The sequence below is a fragment of the Primulina huaijiensis genome, chromosome 17 (genome assembly GCF_012295235.1).
Source record: "Primulina huaijiensis isolate GDHJ02 chromosome 17, ASM1229523v2, whole genome shotgun sequence".
NCBI classification, from domain to species: domain Eukaryota; kingdom Viridiplantae; phylum Streptophyta; class Magnoliopsida; order Lamiales; family Gesneriaceae; genus Primulina; species Primulina huaijiensis.
Genome location: NC_133322.1, coordinates 1,839,215 through 1,866,347, shown reverse-complemented (window position 1 = coordinate 1,866,347; position 27,133 = coordinate 1,839,215). Strand labels below are relative to the sequence as shown.

Genomic DNA, 27,133 nt, shown 5'->3' with positions numbered 1-27,133 from the left:
AAAAAATTTTTAAGTGTGATTCACCGGGACAAAGGTGATTAAGATTTTATTTTCCATAAAAAAAATATGTAAGAATTGTACGTATGATAAATAATCATGTTAATCAATTGTGAAATAATGAATTATTGTTATCGAAAAAAAAAATTTATGAGTAATTCAAAAGTACCTCAATTAGTAATTCAAGACTTCTAACCTATCGTCTGTACATTTTTGTCACTTGATGCAAATTCATCGACTCAACTCCAAAGTGTGTGTGTCTATGTACATTGTATTGTATGCATGATTTTCTCGTTGAAATCAATTAATTTATGCCCCAACCACGGGTAGTTTAAATATAATATTAAAATAAATTTTATTCGCAAGTACTTCCGTAGTGAATTATAATTGTTAGTACGTATTCTTTTATTTTGTCTTGAAAAATCTTGAGATAGAAATGAGTGAACCAAATGGCTACGAAAAAATAGTCAAGGTAAGAGTTTGACTTTTTTTTCTTAAAATGATATTGTATCGTCCCGATGCTCACGGTTGTTGGCAATTCGTTTCCCAAGATACAACGACTACGGCTTTAAAATATCAGCATTACAAATTTTACTACAAATTTTAAAGCCAAACGAACTTGAAATGTTTAGAACGCTATGAAGATGAAATGTAAACTTTCAAATTTCGAATTCTAAGCGTTAACTTAAAAATTCAATTCCAAGATTTTAAATCTTGCAAAACTTGAATTTAAGCGCAAATGCTTAAAAAACTCAAAACTAGAAGACAACTCTTGAATTTAATTCCAAAATTCGAATTTAAGCGTATAAGTTTAGAAAATCCAAACTCAATATTTTATATATTGAAATTTGAACTTTAAGCGCTAATGTTTAAAATTTCGCAAATAGAACTAAATTAAAGAGAAAATAGAAGAAGAGAAATGTATAATGAATACAAATAAAGAGGTTCTATTTATAGAGTATGAAAAGTCATGTCATTTCATGAAATGATACACCACTATTTCATTCAATTTTTTCATTCGATAAAATTTTAACTCAATTATATATATATAATCATTTTGATTCAATGTTTTCATTCGATAAAATTTGAACTCAATTAATTTCTCATTCACCCAAATTATTAATCGAGAAATAATTATGTTTGTGTAGCTCGTTCAAATTATTTTATCGATTCTAAATGAGTACAAAACTCATTTTTTCTAATAATAATAGACCTAACGCTTGATGAAGGAGCACAATGACATGCACAGTATGGAGTTTCTTAGAAATTACCGAACAATAACAAAGAATCGCTAAGAATCTAAGAACACGAAAAACAAGAACACAAAAATTACGTGGTTCAATCAATATGATCTGTTCAATTGAGATCTGATTACAAGGATTCGAATTATACAACTCAAGCCCCTCAAAATCCCGAATGATTCACTCTTGTATATCGCCCTTTTGTTTACAAGTGTATACACTCTTGAATCAAAACTAAGCTCACTGAACTCTCGTCCCTGGAACTCTTCTTCTGGATCTTGATCAAGAAAATCATCTAGTTGCTCAGCTGTGTGTTTCTTGTTCTTTCAACCGACTTAACAGAGCACCTTTTATGTTCTCTTTCTTCGGTTTTCTCGATCGACTCTTGCCAACCACCTTCTGTTAGGTCCACACACGGGTCCATATAGCCGTGATTCATGACTCACTTAAGTCATGCATTGACCTGAAAAGATTGACCAACACATTTGTATTACAATTCTCATGTCAATATTAATTGCTCCTCCTCCTCCTGCCTAATCTTAAGACTCTGTCTCTGATTTTAACTTGATCAGATCCAGACAATAATACAGCTTACTGATGGGAAGCACCTTAGTAAATATGTCAGTTGGATTATAATGTGTACTTATCTTCAACACCTGCATCCAGCATCCTTCCTGTCTCTGGCACTTCTAGTACATAGTGTAGCTTAACATCTATGTGTTTAGAAACGTTCATGAAACACTTGATGTTTAGACAGGTGCACTGCACGCTGATTGTCATAATGGATGAGCACTTATTCCTGATGAAAACCTAAGTCTTTCTCATTAATTGACGAGGCGTATAGATTTTTAGACATTTGAAACGTTAGACGACCGTCGATATCTTGCAATAAATTTCAAGATAATTCAGTCATGGATTTGTTTTTTTTTTAAAAATGTTGCAACTAAATATATTTTTGCCGGAGGAAAACTTACACCTTTAAAAATAGGAAAATTTTGTCGTTTAAATTGACTTATTTTGAGTAAGATATTGTCATAATTATTTGTGTGATGTTTTCAATTTAAAAGTGCGAGGAAGATGCATGTTTGAAATGTTCTGGAAATGTGCCTGAAATCAGTTAATCAACGGAGAGACGGAGCTATAAATTATTATATAACTAATTAAACGAAGAGTAATAAAATGTTAAAATAAAAGCTTTGAGACAATTCCGCACTCGTCCTTTTTTAAATTTATAAATCCCTTCAATTTTACTTGGAAACGTAGTTACGTGTAAGACGGTCTCACGGGTCGTATTTCGTGAAACGGATATCTTATTTGGGTCATCCATGAAAAAGTATTATTTTTTATGCTAAGAGTATTACTTTTTATTGTGAATATCGGTAGGGTTGACCCGTCTCACAGATGAAGATTCGTGAGACCGTCTCACAAGAGACCTACTCGATTAGTTATATTTGTGAGATCGATGCATTAGCTAATTAAACATTTTAAAAAAATTTGTTTATTTCAACAATTTCACAATTAAAATATAAAATATCATTTAGAGTTTTTTAATCTGATATTTGGTATAATCACCAAATTTCGAATGTATCAAACTATTAAAACTGCAACAATTATTCTAAAAACTGGAAACATAATACATTAATAGATTTATTTGACTATTTTGTTGTTCATTATAACGAGAGAACATGAATTTTTAGTCCTTAAAATTTTAAATAAGAGATTACAATTATTGATTAGTTTGAAACTATTAAAAAAAGAACTCGAGAATAATATAAAATATCTAAATGCAATAATCACGTAAGCAGAAAATAAATTTATATATCATTTCTAATTTTAATCTTTATATGTTAATATTTTCTTTGCAATGATTAAAGTTTTAGTTTTAGTATTCTAAATATTGAAAAACTTGGATGTAGTTACTTCTAAATTTTAAGCAATTTATTATTAAACAATAAGTTTAAATTTTAAAAATTTATTACACGAAACTAAATTTTTTTATTAGGATAAAATTATTTTTATTATATGAGTAAAAAAATGATTGGTTCTTATTCTTAAGTATTACATATATATATATATATATTAAAAATAATTATTTCAGAATATTCAATTCTGCTTCGATAACATTGTCGATGCCATTCCAATTGAAGCTCTTAATTAGGCTCTTCAATGAGTCCTTGATGGCTAAGCAAGTAAAAATATTTTTTGGGAATTAAATTTCATGCAAGGGTGATAAAGTAGCAAAGATTTATCCCTTGAAAGTGACGAGAGCATCGCAAGAATCTATCCGTCAAGACTGAAATTCTAAGTGATCACTAAGTAAGTTGTTTAGCTAGATTTCCTCACACCTCCCATCAGATCATCACCTTTTCCAATTAAAACATCAAAGTAGATACATTTTATCCGAATGATGTATAGTTTCCTTCTATATACCGAATATTTTATTAGTACGGAATACAACGTTCAAATATCCGAATATTTTCAAAGTACGGAATACAAACATTCAAATTTTCGTTAAAGTTAGTTATTAGTCGTTATAACTCTCTGTTCATCGAGATATCATAAATAATTATCTTAACGTAACGTTCAATTTTCATATCCCCGCTGCTTATGTTGTATTTTTAATCTTAATTTCCACTCAAAATCTAACGATAACATTTCATCTCCCCATCATTACATCTCGCAAATTTTTCAAAATAGATATTTGAATCGCGGATTATGAAAATTTTCGGAAAAATATACAGGTAGATGCATACAATCATTACCATAATATTACTTAATCCTTTGTTATATTATAGTAATAATTCTGTCTAAAACATAATTACAACATTAATGTGCTGCACCACAGGATGCCATCACCAAATTCTGTCAATTAAATCAAGAAAAAAATTAGACATTTCAGGCATCCTAATATAATTACTCACACTCGATTTCGAAATTTTTTAAACTAAAATAAAATACCACAAATACCTGCAAAAATGTATTCTCCAAGACCCTCTATATAAACACCCCAAACCAATTCATATATCTTAATCATTTCCTTTAGCAGCAGATTAACTCCACAAATTCAAGTCCCAAAAAACCCTTCCGACCGCAACATGTCGGCCAACGCTACGGTAAACGAGGTTGGATCATCGCATGTGTCTGAACTAAATGTATTTGCCGAACCATATATTCCCTTATCTCTTCAACAAGAATCAAGGATCCGGAGATCTTTGTTCATGACTTTTTCTAGTGGTTTACCCCTCAATCCCAAAGACATCCACGAACACTTCACACAGTTGAGTCTGTAAAAGAATTCATTTTTTTTTAAATTCCATTTGTTTAGTTTTTCGATCCCTTTCTCGAGCTTGAAAAACCTGTGCTTTTATCATCATGTAAAATACGTACATCTTCATTTACTTGATTAATTTTTGTGCATGAAGGGCATACGGAGACTGTGTCGAGTTCGTGTACGTGCACAGAGAGGAAGGTAGAGTTCCGGATTTTGGAAGAATCATGTTTAAATGGGATGATATGGCCGCTAGGATTTTAGGGGATCGGAATGTTGTGAAGCTGTTCATCAGGGGCAAGCCTATATGGCTAAAGAAATATATCCCCAGGCTTAGAGATTATTGATTCCTATAGATGAATAATAAAAAAATAATAATAATAATTAATTGGCCATTGTATTAAGGTTGTGTGCCAATTAATTAGATTTCATGTGTTCTTTGTTGTTGATTGCAGTTGATGAAGAACGAGTTTTTCATTTATTTCTTCCTGAATTAACTCTCAAATATATATAAATATATACATATACATATACAAATATAATCCATTTTATATATTTAATTTCTGCAAGAGATCATATTTGTGATCACATTGAAATAATAATCGCGGTAACTATATAGGACTGAATCAGAAGTTTTCGCGCGCAAAAAAAAAATCTTGAAAGTTAGTTGTTAGTCGTTATAAGTATCCATAGTTACAATCCGATAAACAAATAGATTTTTACTATATATTATCGAATCGTATTTTCCGGCGTAAAGTTATTTTATGGAGTATGTTATCCTTATTATTTACTCCACATCATATTTTTTTTGTGTTCTTGACGTGTGAAATGAACTCATAAAATATTATTAATCTTGTTGCCATAATATTAATGAGTACACAAAATTATTTGTTTTTTTATAAGATTACAAATATTATCGTAATTGCATCGTGGAGATTCAGATTTTATTTTGAAATTTTGAAATTATAAATTTCAAAATATGTATACGTACAGAATCAATGTGTTGCACCATATGATACCACATTAATTTGCTTAAAATTTTGGCAATTTAGGAAATATAGTAAAAACTTCGTTGACACCTATTAGTATACATTTTAAAATTTTAAATCTTATCTTTCAAATTAAACACACCCTTCTTTTCATTAGATCTTTTGTAAAACGATCTGACATATTCAGTTTATATATGTAATGAAAAATAATATTTTTAATAAAAAAATTCACTCAAACCAGCATGTATAACAAATATTTCTTCATAATATAACTAACAAAAAATGATTTTTTTTCCAATAAAAAATAATATTTTGAACATAATTAAAAATTAACATTTTTCATAGGTCAGTCAGATATCCATCTCACAAATTTGATTCGAAAAACATACTCACGTGAAAGAGATTTTTACGTAATTAATATGTTATATTTGATGTTTTCGTTTAAGTTTGAAGTAAGCTTAATTTATTTTTGACAGAAAATTAGATTTCTTCCTCTGGGTTTTGGTTATTGTTATACAATAATCACAGTCTTACTAGTTATAACCTAATTAATTTGTAAGGCGATTAATAGGAAATAAATATCTATATTCCATTCAAATTCAATCTGATTATTAATATTTTAGTTTTGAGTTTAAATTTGGTCATATGCTACAAATCGGAAACTCGAATTCAACCAATTCTTGTGTCGAGTAGAACTCAACTCGTTTATTTATCTAATTTTAATTTAATTGCTAAAAAAACGAAACGTGCGTCGCAAATTATCTATTTTTATATATTTCAAAAAATTAAATACATTTAAGGTGTATTTGAGAGATAAATCATAGTTTAATTGTTTTCAATGAAACAATTGATCGAATCTTAAATTTATATTTGGCTTCTTTACATATTAGGATTATAAAATAGAACATATTTTAAATTCTAAAAAAAATTGATTAAGAAATTAAATACATTTAGAATATCCTGGGTATGATGCTACGCATCAGATTCTGAGAACTCAGCTGGCGGAGGAGCCGCCACTTGTCCTCCTCAACCTAACAAATGGCCCTATTCAACTGCTGTTCATTCCTCAACAACTCCCGAAAGCCATTTCCAATCATGGGCTCCTCCGAAACATGTCCTAAGCAACCTCAGTTTCATCAAAATGTCGTCGTTATGCGGCACGGCGACAGGGTAGACTACATCGACCCGCTCTGGACCGCGTCTGCTACCAGGCCGTGGGACCCGCCTCTGATTGATGCAGGGAAGGCTCGGGCTTTCCGAACGGGCTGGAGGATCAGGAAGGAAATCGGGATTCCGATTCATCGGGTTTTTGTCTCTCCGTTTCTCCGGTGCCTGCAGACGGCGTGTGGAGCGGTGATGGCCCTCTCCGCCATGGAAGATAAGTCTGACGATGTCGATGTTTTTTACGTCAATGGCGTCGTTTTTGATCCCTCGAAAATCAAGGTTTGTTTTTTAGTATGAATTTACTGTTTTTAAATCTTATGTGTCTTCGAATTGTCTCTAGATTGTTGGAATTGTTGTAGCATAAGGAATAGTTGGTGGGTATAGGTGTCTGCTTTTTGGTCCTCAAACTGTGGAAGCCGTTGCCTTTTGGGGTATGTGTGAGCTTCGTTCCCAAAATGAAATCAACTATAGCTTTTGTCTAATTTGTTTCATGGGATATTGGGATGGGTAGATTGATTTCTTTAGCTTTATATTTGCCTTTTGTCGTCATTTTGCATCGTCTTGTAAGATGATCCAAAATTTTACAACGGGAGTAGCTTTTTTTTTGTATAAGAAACCACTTGATTCTTTGCATACATTCTCTTTCTTGTCCTGAAAATCAAAGTATATTCTTCTGACTTCGCCTATTTGTGTAGTCTCTAATAACATTCTGTTCTCATCTTGAACGGTTTTAAAAGTATTCTCTCAGGTCTCAATTGAATATGGATTGTGCGAGACGATGAATTCCAGAGCCATCAAACCTGATGTGGCTCCCAAAGACGGAATTTTTAGTTTCGACATCTCAAAATGTGAAGCAGAGTTGCCTGCTGGCACGGTGGATAACACTGTTGAACAAATTTATAAAGAGGTATTTATTTCATGTAACTTCTATATAAAATTTTTTAAACTTCATGTACTATGACATCTCGTGATCAAAGTGGCGTTCACTTGTAAAATATAGCTGCCAAAATGGCAAGAAACACCAGAAGGTACTCGGGCTAGGTATCTTGATGTGATCAAGGCTCTCGGCGATAAATATCCTTCTGAGAACTTATTGCTTGTAACACATGGTTAGCTTTTCCATTCCCGGTTTCTTAACTTTTTTTCAAGTCTTGATGTGTTGCAAATATTGATTACCGTCACATTGGTGTCAGGGGAAGGAGTAGCATCTTCTGTTTGCGGATTCGTGGAAAACGTAGATATGATCTGTGAAGTTGAGTATTGTGCTTATTCACACTTGCACAGACCTATCCTTTCTGGTGAGAACGGTTCTTTTACAGCTGGAGACTTTGTTGGTTCACCCGAAGGTCAAGTTGGCATTACGTTTAACAAAAAATCAGTCAATCTTGAGCAGAACTCCAAGTAAAATCAGCATTTCATTCTATAACTCTCTTTGGTAATGGCGAGTGTTAGCCATATTTTGAAGCATCACCTCTATTTTAATAACGTGTTGAACCTGCTAACTTGATCTATTGGATACATTGTTTTGGATACATCATTGTGCATATGTTAGATCTTGATATAAAGTTAATGTCTCATTTTAAGTTAAGGGGGTCAACTGCAAGTACACTCGCGAACACAATCATGCTGGTATGTGAATTACTTAAATGTGCAAATTAAGGGAAGAAAAAAAGCATCTGCAACAAGAAACAACAACAAAAGTCAACGAAAACCTAACAACTGAATGACTAACAGAAACCCTTCATGACCATTGCGAAGGGCTTGGAAGTGGTTCGATCTGATCAAACATGTCCATCGGAGGGAAGTCTTCGACAAAAGTATCAGGCATACTCTCAGCACTACGAGAAACTTGAGAGCTAGCCGTAGGTCCAATACACGAACGCACTATAGGAAGCTGAGCAGTGCCTAATACGGACCCACTAGCATGTCCGAACACATCCAAAAAAGTGGGATCTCCAAACCTAGACACAAATTCTTGGCTTTCGACTGGTATAGAGAAATCTGGTTGAAATTGTGGAATGTGAGAGAAGGGGACGTGCAACTGTGGCTCGATAAAGGGTTTCTTTTCAAGATCGTAGTCAAGCTGAAAAAGGCTCGAATCATAATAGAGCGAACTTGGGTAGATTATATCAGAAAGTTGTTCCATCTTGTTTGTCTTCTCGGAGTCATGAATCCTTGATGATGAGAAGGACTGGGATTTGGTCACCGATTCTTCCTCTGTCGATGAACTGAACTTTGGAGCCTGAAATTATGATACAAGATCATAAGGATCAGAATTACACCTACCTTATTGTTTCGTATTGTGAAAAAAAGAAGAAAAGATTTTGATTATTACTTCGATAGAGGGAAAATCGTGGAAGACAGGGGCCTGGGAATCCTTGATACCACTCTTGTGTGATCTGCTTGATGATGGTGCAGAGGTCTGCAGGATTCTTGCGAGCCTCTTCTGCCTGCTGCTCCAGAAATTCTTGACATCATTGTCTGTTCTTCCAGTCAAATACGTAGCAATGCGAGCCCATTTGTTCCCGAATTGTGCTTGAAGATCAATCACTGTTCTCTCCTCCTCTGCTGTAAATTTCACCCCACTGTAGAAAACAAAAAACAATAATAACAGGGAAAAATACAAGTCGTTTCATCATAAAAATAAAAACGAAAAAAAAATTGAAGATCACAAACTGCCAATATCTGAGCTTTAGCACATTAGAATCGACTAACGCAAATTAGAGCAGAGACTTCTCCCTACACAATTGCAATCAGTAAAATGCATGCAAAAAACACGAAGGGAATTTCAAAAGGTGCATTATATACAAAAATCGTTCACTTAAAGCACAAAAATTGAGTACTTCTTCAAGTCAGGCCGGAGTTTATTGACCCATCGGAGGCGACACGATTTTCCAGTGCGCTGCAACAGCCCTTTGGATCGAATGGAGCTCCAATCTCTCGGTCCGTACTTCTTCACATGATTTAGCAACGCTCGATCTTCTTCTTCCTTCCATGGCCCTTTCTTAATCTCTCCCATTTCGTCATAAATCATTCTCCTCCTCCCTTCCATCATCCAGTAATAATTTTTAACTATTTCTACCAATTTTTACTGGCAGAGACAATTCACGAAGAATTCTTCGTGTGTGTATTGGGGGGGACACTGACGGTTAAGGCGGTTATGGCCACCATCTGCCCACTAATTAGCCCACATTCTCAACGTTCAAAATAGATTTGAGGGGGGAAATACTGAAAGTACGGAATTGCCCTCCACTGAAACCAATGTTCTGGAAAAGAAGGGCTTGAAATTTGAAATTGTTGAAATATTATTTAAAAATGTGTTAAATATTTGTGTTGAAAATGTGAATGTTGAATGTTGAAAATTAGGTGTTGAATATTGAAAATTAGTGTGTGATGATGTAGGTAATGATGTATTTTATTTTTGGATTATTTGTAAAAATTTTCTATAAATAGATCTCTCATTTGTGAAGAAAATCACAATTGAGTTGAGAGAAAAATATTATAAAGTGTGTAGTGTGATAATTTTGAGAGTTTGAGATTTTTACTTTTTACCGTAAATTTTTACTTTTTTACAACACGTTATCAGCACGAAGCTCTAAAAGTCCTCCATATTTTTCCAAGCTCCGAACAGAAGAAAAAGGTAACAAAAGTAATAATATTTATTTTACTGTTATTTATTTATTGTTTATATATGTAATATATAATATAATGTTATTGTTAGAAATAATAAAAATAATTTTTTCAAAAACTTGTTATAAATCCTGGGAGGATGTTAAGACGACATCCCACACTCCCGGTAAGGGATACGACAAGTATAAAAGCCTATAAGGTTTTTTAACAAAATAACTTATGACACCTAATTATAATAATGTGATATGATATACATAATTATTTAAATATGACTAATATTATATACACCATATTATTACCATAAAATTATACAAATACATACATTTATTTTCTTATACACCAACGGTAATAAACGGTAACAAAACGGCTAGTTTTTGCTCTATAAATACAATCTCACAAATACATTCAATCACTCCAACTTTCTCTTCTTCTCTAAAAATTATTCTTCATCAAATTTTCGAAGAAAAAAAGAAGATGGCTTTCACGAGGTTATTTTTAATTATTTTGGTTATCATACTCACCAGTCTTGTATTTATCGGAGAATATCCTCCTCGTGTGTTTTCTTTATTTTTACGAATACTTGTACTTGTTGTTTATCCATTACTTTGTATTGCAATATTCATTAACTAATAAAATGCATCGTAATTTTTAGTACCACCATGGCAAACTTGGCAAAGCTCGAATTCATCGCTCTTGATATTACTGGGAAAAACTATATGCCATGGACTCTTGATGTAGAAATGCATCTTGAGTCATTGGGTCTAAGCGAGACCATTAAAGAAAATGGTATATCTTCATCACAAGAAAAAGCAAAAGCTATAATATTTTTACGACGACACCTTGATGAAGGTTTAAAATGTGAATATCTCATCGAAAAAGATCCCATGGCTCTGTGGAAAGGATTAAAAGAGAGATTTGAACATATAAGGGAAGTTATACTTCCGACCGCCCGTGATGAATGGAATATGTTAAGATTCCAAGACTTTAAAAAAGTCAGTGATTACAATTCAGCGATGTATAGAATAATCTCGCAGTTAAAATTTTGTGGACATGAGGTTACAGAATCGGAAATGCTTGAAAAAACATTTTCCACGTTTCACGCATCAAATATAACACTACAGCAACAATATAGAGTGCGTGGATTTGCGAGATATTCTGAACTCATCGCCTGTCTTCTTGTGGCGGAAAAGAACAACGAGCTATTAATGAGAAATCATCAGTCCCGACCCACTGGATCAACAGCATTTCCAGAAGTAAATGCTGTAAGTAAAAATGAATTTAAACCTGGAAACCAAAATCAAATTCAAAGACAAGGTTTTGGTCGAGGTCGAGGTCGAGGTCGTGGACGTGGACGTGGACGAGGAAGTGGTCGTGGTCGTGGACGCGGCCGTGGTTTTGAAAATAATCGAGATAGTTATTTCTATAACTCATCTCAAAATAACGTCCCAAACCATCCACAGAAAAGGCATCAAGAAAACATGAGTGTTAATGAAAATCACTCGAAAAGATTTGAAAGTTCTTGTTTCAGATGCGGTACTCCAGGACATTGGTCTCGTATTTGTCGAGCCCCTGAGCATCTTTGCAAACTTTATAAAGAATCGATAAAGGGGAAAGAAAAGGAGACCAACTTCACTGAGCGAAGTGACCGTTTGAGTGATTCAACTCATTTTGATGCTGCTGATTTTATGAATGATTTCTCTGGAAATGATCAATATGTTGGTGGGATAGAAATGAACAATATTGATGCTGCAGATTTTCTCAATGATTTCTCTGAAAATGAACAATATAGTGGTAGAATATAAATGTACAATAATTTATTTTTCATGTATTTATATGATAATGTTTTATTGTACAATTATGATATGTGTTATATTTAAATATGTATTGTCATTAATTTTTTTTCATTGCATATTTTTTGAAGTTCAAATATGGAAAATGCTATGAGCAAAGCTGAAGTTTGCATACCCGATAGTGGTACAACGCACACTATCCTCCGAGATAAAAGATATTTCTTGGAACTAAAACCAACAAAAACAACGGTGAATACAATATCAGGTCCTGTAGACTTGATTAAAGGATGTGGTAAAGCACAATTTTTGTTACCTAATGGTACAAAATTTTTGATCAATGATGCTTTATATTCACCACAATCGAAAAGAAATTTGTTGAGTTTTAATGATATATATTCCCATGGGTATGATACTCAAACAATGAATGAAGGGAATGAGAAATATATGTGTCTTACCACATATAAATCAGGAAAGAAATATGTGATTGAAAAACTACCAATGCTCCCTACTGGATTGCATTATACACATATACGTCCCATTGAATCAAACATGGTAATTGATAATTCTTCAATATTAACCAATTGGCATGATCGATTAGGACATCCTGGTTCAACAATGATGCGAAGAATTATAGAAAATACACATGGTCATCCATTGAAAGACCAGAAGATCTTTCAGAATAATAAGTTTCAATGTAAAGCATGTTCTCTTGGAAAACTTATTATAAGACCATCACCAGCCAAAATCCAAACTGAATCACCAATGTTTCTTGAACGTATTCAGGGTGATATTTGTGGACCAATCCATCCACCATGTGGACCATTCAGATACTTTATGGTATTGATTGATGCCTCCAGCAGATGGTCACATGTATGTTTATTGTCAACTCGAAATGTTGCATTTGCAAGATTACTTGCTCAAATAATAAAATTGAGGAATCAATTTCCCGATTATACAATCAAGAAAATTAGACTTGATAATGCTGGTGAATTTACTTCCCAGACTTTCAATGATTATTGTATGTCTATGGGAATCATTGTTGAGCATCCTGTTGCTCATGTACATACTCAAAATGGATTGGCTGAATCATTGATTAAACGTCTGCAAATGATTGCTAGACCAATGATTATGAAAACAAAGCTCCCTATTTCTATATGGGGACATGCAATTTTACATGCTGCTTCATTAATTCGCATCAGACCAAGTGCATATCATAAATACTCCCCATTGCAGCTTGCATTTGGTAAAGAACCAGACATTTCTCATCTGAGAATTTTTGGATGTATGGTGTATGTGCCTATTGCACCACCTCAACGAAAGAAAATGGGACCTCAAAGAAAGATTGGAATTTATATTGGTTATGATAGTCCATCGATCATTCGATATCTTGAACCACAGACAGGCGACGTGTTCACAGCACGTTTTGCTGATTGTCATTTTAATGAGGAAATCTTCCCAATGTTAGGGGGAGAACAGAAACATACCGAAAAAGAAATTACATGGTATGTATCATCATTGTTACATCTGGATCCAAGAACAAAACAATGTGAAAAAGATGTACAGCAAATTGTGCACTTGCAAAGAATAGCAAATCAAATACCAGATGCATTTGCAGACACAAAAGGGGTAACTAAATCATATATACATGCTGCAAATGCCCCTGCTCGAATTGAAATTCCGAAGAAACAAATTGAAGATAGTCATGATGTCATTAAACGCCTGAAGCGTGGAAGGCCAGTTGGTTCCAAGGATAAAAATCCTCGAAAAAGAAAATTCATAGAGAAACACAATGATCACAAAATAGAGAATGATGTTCCTGAAGAAACACATAATGATCACAAAATAGAGAATGATGTTCCTGAAGAAACACATGATGATGAAAATGTTTTGTCAGAACCACAAACTGACGAGAATCATGAAATCTCTATCAATTATATTAATACTGGAAAAATATGGAACCGAAAAGATATAGAAGAAATTGATGATATATTTTCTTATAATGTGGCAATCGACATCATAAATGATAATGAAGATCATGAACCAAAATCTTTTGGTGAATGTAAAAATCGGCAGGATTGGATAAAATGGAAAGATGCCATCCAGGTTGAATTGGATTCGCTAAATAAACGTAATGTTTTTGGACCTATAGTCCTTACACCTGAAGGTGTAAAACCTGTTGGATACAAATGGGTTTTTATTCGAAAGCGAAATGAGAAAAATGAAATAGTAAGATATAAAGCTCGACTTGTTGCACAAGGTTTTTCTCAAAGGCCTGGAATTGATTATGAAGAAACGTATTCTCCTGTGATGGATGCAATTACGTTTCGGTATTTGATTAGCTTGGCAGTATCTGAAAATTTAGAAATGCGTCTTATGGATGTTGTTACAGCCTACTTATATGGATCACTTGATAGTAATATATATATGAAAATCCCTGAAGGATTTAAGATGCCTGAAGCACAAAGTTCAAAACCCAGAGAATGTTATTCTGTGAAATTACTAAGATCATTATATGGGTTGAAGCAATCCGGCAGAATGTGGTATAATAGGCTAAGTGATCACTTGATGAAAAAGGGATATGTAAATAATTCAATATGCCCTTGTGTTTTCATTAAGAAAACAACATCCGGATGCGTAATTATTGCTGTATATGTTGATGATTTAAACATCATTGGAACAAATAAGGAAATTCAAGAAGTTGTGTCATACTTGAAAGAAGAATTTGAAATGAAGGATCTTGGAAAAACCAAGTATTGTCTGGGTTTACAAATTGAACAAAAAGAATGTGGAATATTTGTTCACCAGACAAATTATACAGAAAAGATCCTTAAACGTTTTAATATGGACAAATCAAATCCTTTAAGTACTCCAATGGTTGTTAGATCATTAAACATAGAAAAGGATCCATTCCGTCCATGTGAAGATGATGAAGATATTCTTGGTCCAGAAGTACCATATCTAAGTGCTATCGGTGCCCTTATGTATCTTACAAATTGTACAAGGCCTGATATATCTTTTGCCGTAAATTTATTGGCAAGATTTAGCACATATCCAACAAAGAGACATTGGAACGGAATTAAACATATATTCCGTTATCTACGAGGAACGACAGACTTGGGACTTTTGTATTCAAAAGATGCTAATCCAAGTATAATTGGTTATGCCGATGCTGGATACTTATCTGATCCACACAAAGCACGTTCTCAAACTGGATATGTATTTACTCGTGGAGGCACTGCAATTTCTTGGCGTTCACAGAAACAAACACTTGTAACAACTTCATCAAATCATGCCGAGATTATTGCACTACATGAAGCAAGCCGTGAATGTGTGTGGTTAAAATCAATGACTCAACATATCCAAATCTCATGCGGATTATCATTCGACGAGAAGCCTGTGATACTATATGAAGATAATGCTGCATGTGTTGCTCAAATGAAAGAAGGATACATAAAAAGCGACAGAACTAAACATATTCCTCCTAAGTTCTTCGCATTCACCAAGGAGCTTGAGAAGAATAAATGTATTGATGTTCGTCACATTCAATCAAGTGAAAACTCATCAGATCTCTTCACAAAGGCACTTCCTACGACAATATTCAGAAAGCACATATATAATATTGGGATGCGCAATCTACGAAATTTGTGAAGAATTGTTCGTGTCAACATGAGGGGGAGTTTACGTGACTGCACTCTTTTTCCCTTACTATGGTTTTTATCCCAATGGGTTTTTCCTAGTAAGGTTTTTAACGAGGCAGTATAAAAACACGTAATGTATACAATCATTATGATCATCATCACAAGGGGGAGTGTTGAAATATTATTTAAAAATGTGTTAAATATTTGTGTTGAAAATGTGAATGTTGAATGTTGAAAATTAGGTGTTGAATATTGAAAATTAGTGTGTGATGATGTAGGTAATGATGTATTTTATTTTTGGATTATTTGTAAAAATTTTCTATAAATAGATCTCTCATTTGTGAAGAAAATCATAATTGAGTTGAGAGAAAAATATTATAAAGTGTGTAGTGTGATAATTTTGAGAGTTTTAGATTTTTACTTTTTACCGTAAATTTTTACTTTTTCACAAAAGAAATAACCCTTATTGCTTAAATCCAATTAAGAAGCCCACTTGACCCACTTACTTTAGAGTTGAATAAAATATTAAATAATTAATTTTGTATTCATTTAATAAAATTTAAAATCGTACGCTACAAAATGTCAATGCAGATAACTAAAAACCACATGCACAATCTTTAACACGATCGCGTGAGGAGCATTTTTTTAGGGTTGTCAAATTGCACGTGCAAAAGAAAATTAATAATTAATAATATATATCACTCTCGGGTGGTGATTATTTGAGATCTATTGAACGTTTAAATGTTCAACCGAAGATTGCGTTTGACACCATCATAGAAAGTATTATGCATAACCAATCAAATTTTTTCTTCATTGATGGTTCTGAAGCTACTGGTAAGACTTTTTTATATCGCTCAATGTTGGCACATTTAAGAAAAATGGGTAAAATTATAATTGTCGTAGCAACATTTGGGATAGCTGCGATATTGTAGGTTGAAGAACCGCACATTCACGTTTTCAAATTCCATTTAGACCAACTGCATCAATACTTTGCAAAATAGAAAAACAGACAGAACTTGCAGAACTAATAAGGCGCGCATCAGCTATAGTATGGGACGAGGCTCCAATGACAAATCGCTATGCTTTTGAATCCGACAGTAAAAGTTTCCAAGATATTAAGGAAAATCAAATAGCATTTGGTGGTAAGACAACGGTTTTTGGTTGCGATTTTCAACATGTGTTACTGGTTGTTAAACGAGGGTCAATTTGTTCACTGCAAGTATTTCAAGGTCAACATTTTGACTTCGCGTAAGGACAATACAGCTTCAACAAAATATGAGATCTGCTCAAGATGTTGAGTTCTCGCGATTTATTTTGCACATAGGTGATGGATTGCAACGTACTGTGAATCATGATTTCATAAAATTACTAAATTCAATTATCATACCATGGGAGGTGAGCAATCAATTCAGATGTTGATTGATTCTGTTATCCCTAATATGATAAATCATGTTAATAATGAAAACTATATGGTTGATATAGTCATCATCACACCAAAAAATGTTGATGTCAATAATATTAATCAAATGCTCATTCTCAAGTTTCATGGAGAGGAAAAAGAGTATACATCTTGGGGTAGTGTAAAAGACGACAATCACAGCCTTTTTCAAGAAGAATTTTTGAATTCCCTTAGTCCAGGTGGTTTGCCACCGCATAAAATCATATTGAAAGTAGGAAGTCCTACCATGCTCTTGAGAAATGTTGCGCCCGAACTTGGTCTATACAATGGAACAAGATTAATATGCTGCAATCTTGGTAGAAATTTCATGGATGCCGAGATCATAACAGGTCCTCATAAAGGTACCAAATTCTTTCTATTTAGAATGCCCTTTAAAAATGAAGATAACTCTGGATTACCATTTGAGTTGACATGTCGATAGTTTCTCATAAGACTTAGTTTTGCTTTGACAATAAACAAAGCAAAAGGTCAAAAAATCCCAAATATTTGCATATTTTTGTGTAACCATGTGTTCAGCCACAGTCAGCTATATGTGACACTTTCAAGAGGAATCTCACAAAATTCTACAAAAAATTCGATAAAAGACGGGAATTTACAGCGTCGATCTGGTGTATTCACAAGAAACGTGGTTTTCAAAGACGTAGTGCTACCTATTATGGAATGATAAAATGTAAGTGAATTAACTCTCTTTATTATAAATTTTGAAAATTGCACATCATGCACAAATAGTTTCATTAATCGTTAAATATATGTTATATGTTTCAACGTTAGATTTGGGGGATGCTAATATATATATTCCATTATATGTGGCAACCTGTATTCTATACATGGTTTTATCTCTGCCAGTGTTTATCTATTTCTCATCATCTATCTTATCACGTCTCCCGAATAACCATTTTTGGCATGGGTATTACACTTTCTATATTTTGAACAGTACTTTGTTAGTGACTAATAGATAAAAATATTATTTATAATTTTTTTTTGGGTATAAGTTGAATTTTTTTGAGGGTTATGAATTTCTTTTTTGCTTTTTTCTCAAAAGCTGAAGGATACATGTTGTAAAGAAAGTATTTGTAGAAATGACATACTCAATTTAATGGATCATATCTATTCGCCCACATCTTCATCTGGTTCGTTTTTAATAATGAATAAGTTCATAGTCTATGAAATATTATGTTGCTTTATATTAGTGATCATATTAAATTAGTTTGTTCATTTTGATCTTGTATGTGATAATGTATTTATTACGAGCTTCAAGGTCCTATGATTTAATTTCTCACATATTCTCAACAGAGTCGCTTAATCATTATATTATGTCTTCTTAGACATTGTTTTATTATAATGTTTACAGAAAAATTTACATTTTGGTTTATAGATTCTAAACTCAAATGTTTCAATATCTAACAGAGTTGCGATAACAAAAATCCAAACTTTCAGCTAGCACATTTGCATATATATAATGATATGGTGTATTTAAAAATTTGCTGCATATGTATTTAAAGCTAAAGATTCATATATGGAGAACGCGGACGATGGAGGCAGAAATCCAACCAATAGTGTCCAAAAATAGACAATGTTGCATGTTTTTAAAATTCTTTGTATTACAGTAATAAATTTGATCTTACCATGGATTTAAAATTTATTATTTCAATTGTTCTATCTACTTAATTTGTTGATTTCCATTTCAACTTAAGCACAATATAGTATGTGTATTCCGAAAAGAATATATTCTTGATATAAAATAATTTGATGTCATGGTATTGTAATATCATGAATGTTTAATATATCAGGCTCATATATTCATGACACACGAAACACGTGTGCCTCGGTGGCTAACACATTGAGTAAAGATAAACTATGTTTCGGATTGAAAAAGGTATCTGTTTGAAAAAGGTATCTGTCTCTATATAGATAAGAGGGAGTGTTAAGACTATATTTCACAAAAGTATTCCTTTATTTTTTTAAAAAAAATTGAATTTATTCCAAATAAAAACTAGAATATAAAAAAGTGAATACGTGATTCTCGCCATCACCTAGACAAAATTGTTCCACTCCCAAAAGAAAAAAAAAACTATACAAAATTTATCGAAAAGCAGTATCAGAATTTTTTAAAGACTTTTTGAATTATTTATCACTATGTATCTCACCCTAAAGCATCCTATGAAATCTTTTTTGGAAATCCAAACATATGTCAAAATTTATCTGCCATTTAAGTCCTTTTATAAATATACAAAGTATAATTATAAAAAATTTACGATGTATTTTATCTATTTAATAAGAGTAATCACCTGGTGAAATTCGTTTAGCAATATAAATAAATGGAGCCTAAAACGTAGATGTGAAAATTAGGGATATTTAGGAAAATAGAGCTGATCAATCTTTTTTTTGAAAAAAAAAAAATCTCCTTAAGTGTTTGATTTACACGGTTAAAGGTCATTTTTTAAAAATAATGATTGATAGGTGTTAGATAACAAATTATTCTTAAAAAACCTTAAAAAATTAAATTTAAAAATTAATACTCCATGAATTCATGGATAAATAAAGAATATGTTCTAACACGAAGCTTGCGTGCCAAAACTACTAGTGGGATATTATCCACAATATCTTCCATCATTTTAATCAACAATTTGACGTCTTCAACTCAAATTTCTAAATTTAATGTAAATTATGTGTGATGATTAGATAATCAGATTCTATTAGTATCTTACGAAACTGTCTAGTTTGTCAATTTTGTGATAATATGTTAAAAATATTATTTTTATGTTAAAAATATTATTTTTTTTATAACATAAAACATTGTATTTCATTGTTTATTCTAAGACATACCAAACGAGACGGTGTAAGAATGAGATATTATACCAAAGGATTTACATAAACGAGCGTGTAAAAAAGGGGTTGAATAGGAGCGTGGATAAGAAGAGAGTAAGGAATTCGATGATGATATAAAGAGGGAGTATCCAATGATTGTAGGCAAAGTGGGTGTCGGCTTGAGAGGGACATGATGCAATGCAACGAGACTTGTCATGTGGTCTCACGTGACGCCACGTGTCAACTATCGCACGTGAACTATGTGATTCAACCCACGTGATTCACCCTCACCACCAACTACTACCCCTCCCACTCCACCCTTATTCCTCCGCATCCCTACCTGGTCACGGATTCGTTGCTTTTCATTTTCACACACACACACACACACACACACACACATATAAGTCCAGATTGATAATCGAAAGATTTCGATAAATTTCAGATGGTTGAACTGAATTGATTCGAATTTACGGCAGCCAAAGTTTTTGTTAGTTTTTTAGATGAGGTTTAAATCTTTCGAAATGTTTGAAAAATTATAATTATGAATTCTTAAAAAATGGGTAAAATAAATAGATCAATATATTTTTATATTATATAGTAATAATNAAATAAAAATATAATTATAATGTTTAACTTTTATAATACGATGTTGATGTGACATCCGTATGAAATATTATCGTTGGATTACTTAATTAACCCTTAAAATAGATCATATAATTATCATCATTTATGAATCAATTACTTGTTCTCTCTCTCTATTCTTTAAAAANATTCGCCCACATCTTCATCTGGTTCGTTTTTAATAATGAATAAGTTCATAGTCTATGAAATATTATGTTGCTTTATATTAGTGATCATATTAAATTAGTTTGTTCATTTTGATCTTGTATGTGATAATGTATTTATTACGAGCTTCAAGGTCCTATGATTTAATTTCTCACATATTCTCAACAGAGTCGCTTAATCATTATATTATGTCTTCTTAGACATTGTTTTATTATAATGTTTACAGAAAAATTTACATTTTGGTTTATAGATTCTAAACTCAAATGTTTCAATATCTAACAGAGTTGCGATAACAAAAATCCAAACTTTCAGCTAGCACATTTGCATATATATAATGATATGGTGTATTTAAAAATTTGCTGCATATGTATTTAAAGCTAAAGATTCATATATGGAGAACGCGGACGATGGAGGCAGAAATCCAACCAATAGTGTCCAAAAATAGACAATGTTGCATGTTTTTAAAATTCTTTGTATTACAGTAATAAATTTGATCTTACCATGGATTTAAAATTTATTATTTCAATTGTTCTATCTACTTAATTTGTTGATTTCCATTTCAACTTAAGCACAATATAGTATGTGTATTCCGAAAAGAATATATTCTTGATATAAAATAATTTGATGTCATGGTATTGTAATATCATGAATGTTTAATATATCAGGCTCATATATTCATGACACACGAAACACGTGTGCCTCGGTGGCTAACACATTGAGTAAAGATAAACTATGTTTCGGATTGAAAAAGGTATCTGTTTGAAAAAGGTATCTGTCTCTATATAGATAAGAGGGAGTGTTAAGACTATATTTCACAAAAGTATTCCTTTATTTTTTTAAAAAAAATTGAATTTATTCCAAATAAAAACTAGAATATAAAAAAGTGAATACGTGATTCTCGCCATCACCTAGACAAAATTGTTCCACTCCCAAAAGAAAAAAAAAACTATACAAAATTTATCGAAAAGCAGTATCAGAATTTTTTAAAGACTTTTTGAATTATTTATCACTATGTATCTCACCCTAAAGCATCCTATGAAATCTTTTTTGGAAATCCAAACATATGTCAAAATTTATCTGCCATTTAAGTCCTTTTATAAATATACAAAGTATAATTATAAAAAATTTACGATGTATTTTATCTATTTAATAAGAGTAATCACCTGGTGAAATTCGTTTAGCAATATAAATAAATGGAGCCTAAAACGTAGATGTGAAAATTAGGGATATTTAGGAAAATAGAGCTGATCAATCTTTTTTTTGAAAAAAAAAAAATCTCCTTAAGTGTTTGATTTACACGGTTAAAGGTCATTTTTTAAAAATAATGATTGATAGGTGTTAGATAACAAATTATTCTTAAAAAACCTTAAAAAATTAAATTTAAAAATTAATACTCCATGAATTCATGGATAAATAAAGAATATGTTCTAACACGAAGCTTGCGTGCCAAAACTACTAGTGGGATATTATCCACAATATCTTCCATCATTTTAATCAACAATTTGACGTCTTCAACTCAAATTTCTAAATTTAATGTAAATTATGTGTGATGATTAGATAATCAGATTCTATTAGTATCTTACGAAACTGTCTAGTTTGTCAATTTTGTGATAATATGTTAAAAATATTATTTTTATGTTAAAAATATTATTTTTTTTATAACATAAAACATTGTATTTCATTGTTTATTCTAAGACATACCAAACGAGACGGTGTAAGAATGAGATATTATACCAAAGGATTTACATAAACGAGCGTGTAAAAAAGGGGTTGAATAGGAGCGTGGATAAGAAGAGAGTAAGGAATTCGATGATGATATAAAGAGGGAGTATCCAATGATTGTAGGCAAAGTGGGTGTCGGCTTGAGAGGGACATGATGCAATGCAACGAGACTTGTCATGTGGTCTCACGTGACGCCACGTGTCAACTATCGCACGTGAACTATGTGATTCAACCCACGTGATTCACCCTCACCACCAACTACTACCCCTCCCACTCCACCCTTATTCCTCCGCATCCCTACCTGGTCACGGATTCGTTGCTTTTCATTTTCACACACACACACACACACACACACACACATATAAGTCCAGATTGATAATCGAAAGATTTCGATAAATTTCAGATGGTTGAACTGAATTGATTCGAATTTACGGCAGCCAAAGTTTTTGTTAGTTTTTTAGATGAGGTTTAAATCTTTCGAAATGTTTGAAAAATTATAATTATGAATTCTTAAAAAATGGGTAAAATAAATAGATCAATATATTTTTATATTATATAGTAATAATAGATATAATAGTCACTATCATTTATTACGCACTAGGTAAATCTCAACTTTACATAGTGGAGAATGAATATTTTTTTAAAAAATACAATATGTTGATCTTCTCTAACATGGTGGAAAATCATGATACGACTTGCATCATATTTTTAAGAAATTGTTCTTTTTGGGAAAAAAAAAATCATCGTACACAAATACATTTTTTGATATGCATATTNGACTTAAGTGAGTACTTGATATTAGTTTTACTATTTACAACGAAATAATATATTAAATATTAAATTCACACATTAATTATTTAAATATTAATATACAAAATAAAATGAATTTCAAACGATATTATTATTGAATGAATTTGAAATCTATCCTTATTAACATGAAATATTATATAAATATGTCAAATTTAGATTCAAAGTTTATAATTTTGTCTCTTTAAATAATAAAAATATATTTAAAATGCATAAATTTGAAATGATTCAATCCAAATAAATTCTGTATAATATGAACGGAATTCGTTTCTAGGTTGGTGTTCCGAAAAACGTGTAAAGACAATGTGTGAGTAAATTCCTTAACAAATAAGTCATTGAAATTTATGACTCTGTCACAGCTTGCTCGCAATCAACACGACACAATCGGTTTCCTAGAAGACTAAACCTCGTAACGTGTAGTATTTCTACATCACTAATTACAATTTGATTATTCGTATTAAGTCTCATAAGTATTCATTAATTAAACCTAAGAGACAAAACCACCAAACCCGGCTTCACGTTTCTCACACGCGTGTGTGCTCCATCCATCCATCCATCCCCACAATGGTGTGGTCTTTACTCTTTACGTGTAACAAACAGAATTTAGATTAATTTCTTAAGAAAATAATTATAAATTATATATATTTTTTTAAAAAAAAAGGAATAATTTTTTTTTTCTGGTTTTACATGGTTTCGAGCGTGACAAGTAGCGCGTGAGATATGAAAACGGTTCTCCGAGGAAATCACAAACTAGTGTCAAATGGGCAACGGCGTAAAAGCCCTTTTAAATGTGGAGTCACAGATAAAAGCAGGATTTGACTTAACCATGGTTTGCTTTTGATAACTCAAAGTAGTCTTTGGGCCGTGTTTGGAGAAATTTCAATCTAAATTTTGTTGTTGAACGTTCAATGAAAGATTTACTGGTCAAAAATTTTGAGATGATATACGATCTATGATAAAATATATCTCATTTTAGGAAATGTTGTAGTATTGCACCACTTTTCTTAGTGTAAATAAATTCGTAATTTGTTTGTCCCAAACAAGGACTAAAACCCCAGCCAAAATGAACATTGAATAGATGTAGTTAGTAGTCAAGTCAAATCCCATGCAAAACTGCAAAAGAAAACTCAAAAAATCAAAGCCAAATCCTGTCATCATGATTGACCCAACACATATCTCTGACACGATCATCATTGAACATCTCCCTTTGTATCTATCTATGAACACACATATACATACATATGTATATATATAGGTTCTGACCTATATTCTTTTAATTTTCACTGTAATTAATATTTTGCAATAGTCATTAAGAAAAAGCTGTAACCTTTTCTCGAAAAAAATAAATCAGCCCACTTCTGATGCATTCCTTGGACTCTTGGATTCGAACAAACTCTCTATAAAATTATAATCTCCAAAAGAGAGAAATAAAAGTTGTTTTGGTGTCTTTCCTTTTGATTGTGTGGAAAAAGGGGGGAGAGAAAAAAAAAAGTGAAAGATGGCCAAAAAAGATGATTGTTTAGGGTTGAGTTTGAGCTTGAGATGCCCGGAGAATCTGAATCCTGATCCTCTTCCGCCGACTCCCCCAAAGCGGCTAGCAGCAGCAGCCCACTTTCCGTTGAGTTTGTTTAGATCTCCTTCACCTTTTATGCAGCTGCAAAAAATTTCGAGAACTGATGCATTTCAGACTGCGGCAGGTATCTGATTACATAAAAAATTGATATTTCTTTCCCACCAAATCTTTGCATGTTTAAATTTTCGTTCAAATCTGAGCGAAATTTGAAACAAAATTTAACTTTCGAGGCCCAAAATCTGATTTTTCTTCAACCATGTTTCTTAACACACACCCCTCAAATTAAGTGATAATTGTTATCCAAGTGAACAATGACATATTACATGCATAGCATAGTTAGTGTCTCGTTTAAATGCAATCTTTTAATCTATCCTAGTCCTAAAAAATGTAAAAGGACATCTTTAAATTCAATCTTTGAAAAATCCAGCTCGTCAGGCGGAACCCAGAACATTTCTTGGCGGGATCGACATAAATCGAACACTAACTGTAGTAGAATGCGATGGAGAAGATGAAGATGAAGATGAAGAAGGGATGGTCACATCCCCAAACAGTACAGTTTCAAGCATCAGTGGGAAGAGAAATGAGAGAGAAGAGAACGATGGAGAGAGGGCGGCAAGCAGCTCCATGGAGATAGAGGAAGATGGCGGCGACGCGGCTTCGAGGAAGAAGCTCCGCCTTTCCAAGGTACAGGCGGCGGTGCTGGAAGAGACTTTCAAGGAGCACAGCACTCTGAATCCGGTGAGTGGTCTTAAGCTAATATCCCGAGAGTTATGGGTTATTCTGCAAATGAGTTCCCAATTTATTTAGCAGTAATTACCGAAATAAAATTGTTTTTACTTTTTGAAATTTTACAGAAGCAAAAAATGGGTTTAGCAAAAAAGCTAGATCTGAGGCCTCGGCAGGTGGAGGTGTGGTTTCAGAACAGAAGGGCGAGGTTAGTAAATAATTGTACGGATCTTGCACGAAATGATCAGATTGAAAAATTGTATTTGATTTAGGGAAAAGAAATTAAAGACTAGAAGATTATCAAAATGATTCGGTTAGTCAATCAGTTTGTTGAAACCACGTTTCGTATCCAAGTTCCAAAACGAGCTTAATAGATATGAAAATAATTTTCTATTTTAGTAGAGCACGTATCTTATGATTATCTCAATTTATGGGTCGAATGTCGATGACGCAGGACAAAGTTGAAGCAAACAGAGGTAGATTGCGAGTACTTGAGCCGTTGTTGCGAGAATTTGACAGAAGAAAACAGACGATTGCAGAAGGAAGTGAGGGATCTCCGAGCTCTGAAGCTCTCCCCGCAATTCTACGCCAACATGACCCCTCCAACCACACTCACTATGTGCCCCCGGTGCGAGCATGTGGCTTGTGTTGCAGCCCCCAGCCGCCAACCGCCCACGTGGGCTGCGGCCAAACCAGTCGAGCCCAAATCGTGATCGAGGAGGGTGCAGATATGGGCATTTTGTAAAGAATAGATGAGTGGAAAGCGTGCTGCGTACGAGTCGATCAGTGACGGAACCAAGTGATGCTGTGTTCTTTGATAAATATATAAAGTAGAAAAGAAAGAGAGATTGGTAGTACCTATGACTTGTTGCTATTTTCGTTGTTTTGTCTATGGATTCTCAAAAGTTTAATTTGCCACAAAATGCATGAATTTATATTATATAGTTTAGAATAAGCACTAATTTTCAAATCTATTTTCACATAGGATTTATTTAATGAAATTTCCGATTGAGTTGTAAAGTAAATATTATGTTTGCCTGATTCGATAAAAAGGGCAAAATGTTGTCAGGTCATAATTAAATGTGATTTAATTACTGAAATAAGATTTAGTTAAGAATAGTCAATCAATAATATTTAAAATAAAAAAAATTAAATATTATGTTAAGATCATATATGGGTTAAAATATTAAAAATTTNATATGCTAAAATAAAATCAATATCTAAAATGTCAAAGTCTTACATATAAAAGAAAATATAATAATAAAAAAATTTGCTGCAAAAATAACAAGACATATAATTAAGTGATTATTTAGAACATTTTTATCATATTTAATTGTTTTATATATTTTTTTGCATTATATGTTATTTGGTTTAGTTTATATCATACATTTTTTGTTTTGTTTTTGTTTTTAAATGTATTATAAAAATATTAATAGCATATAACTGTTGTTTTTTTTTAAATTCGACTCAGATTTAAAAATTATCGGGTATAACCTTAAGCCTTGTACAGGCCAATAGTATTCGGCCCAATATGT

General features: G+C 32.4%; 3 protein-coding genes across 4 annotated transcripts; 2 read left to right on the top strand and 1 right to left on the bottom strand.

Moving 5' to 3' along the window:
• Positions 1 to 6,451: 6,451 nt before the first annotated feature.
• LOC140962370 (uncharacterized) lies at positions 6,452 to 8,191 on the top strand. Its single transcript, XM_073421237.1, has 4 exons — positions 6,452 to 6,938; positions 7,408 to 7,566; positions 7,660 to 7,768; positions 7,853 to 8,191. The coding sequence occupies exons 1-4, from the start codon at positions 6,534 to 6,536 to the stop codon at positions 8,062 to 8,064; spliced, it is 885 nt and encodes a 294-aa protein (XP_073277338.1). The 5' UTR covers positions 6,452 to 6,533; the 3' UTR covers positions 8,065 to 8,191.
• A 190-nt stretch (positions 8,192 to 8,381) lies between these two features.
• Positions 8,382 to 9,801, bottom strand: LOC140962369 (transcription factor DUO1-like). Its single transcript, XM_073421236.1, has 3 exons — positions 9,503 to 9,801; positions 8,995 to 9,244; positions 8,382 to 8,901 (listed from the first exon to the last, which is right to left on the bottom strand). The coding sequence occupies exons 1-3, from the start codon at positions 9,712 to 9,714 to the stop codon at positions 8,401 to 8,403; spliced, it is 963 nt and encodes a 320-aa protein (XP_073277337.1). The 5' UTR covers positions 9,715 to 9,801; the 3' UTR covers positions 8,382 to 8,400.
• A 14,763-nt stretch (positions 9,802 to 24,564) lies between these two features.
• Positions 24,565 to 26,527, top strand: LOC140963146 (homeobox-leucine zipper protein HAT3-like). Of its 2 annotated transcripts, none has more exons than XM_073422399.1 (4): positions 24,565 to 24,996; positions 25,300 to 25,614; positions 25,730 to 25,806; positions 26,053 to 26,523. In XM_073422399.1, exons 1-4 carry the CDS (start codon positions 24,798 to 24,800, stop codon positions 26,341 to 26,343), a joined length of 882 nt encoding a protein of 293 aa, XP_073278500.1. In that variant the 5' UTR covers positions 24,565 to 24,797; the 3' UTR covers positions 26,344 to 26,523. The 2 variants fall into 2 exon arrangements, with proteins under 2 accessions (XP_073278500.1, XP_073278501.1); XM_073422400.1 differs by having other exon boundaries at positions 24,792 to 24,996; positions 25,300 to 25,610; positions 25,727 to 25,806; positions 26,053 to 26,527.
• The last annotated feature ends 606 nt before the right edge of the window (positions 26,528 to 27,133 follow it).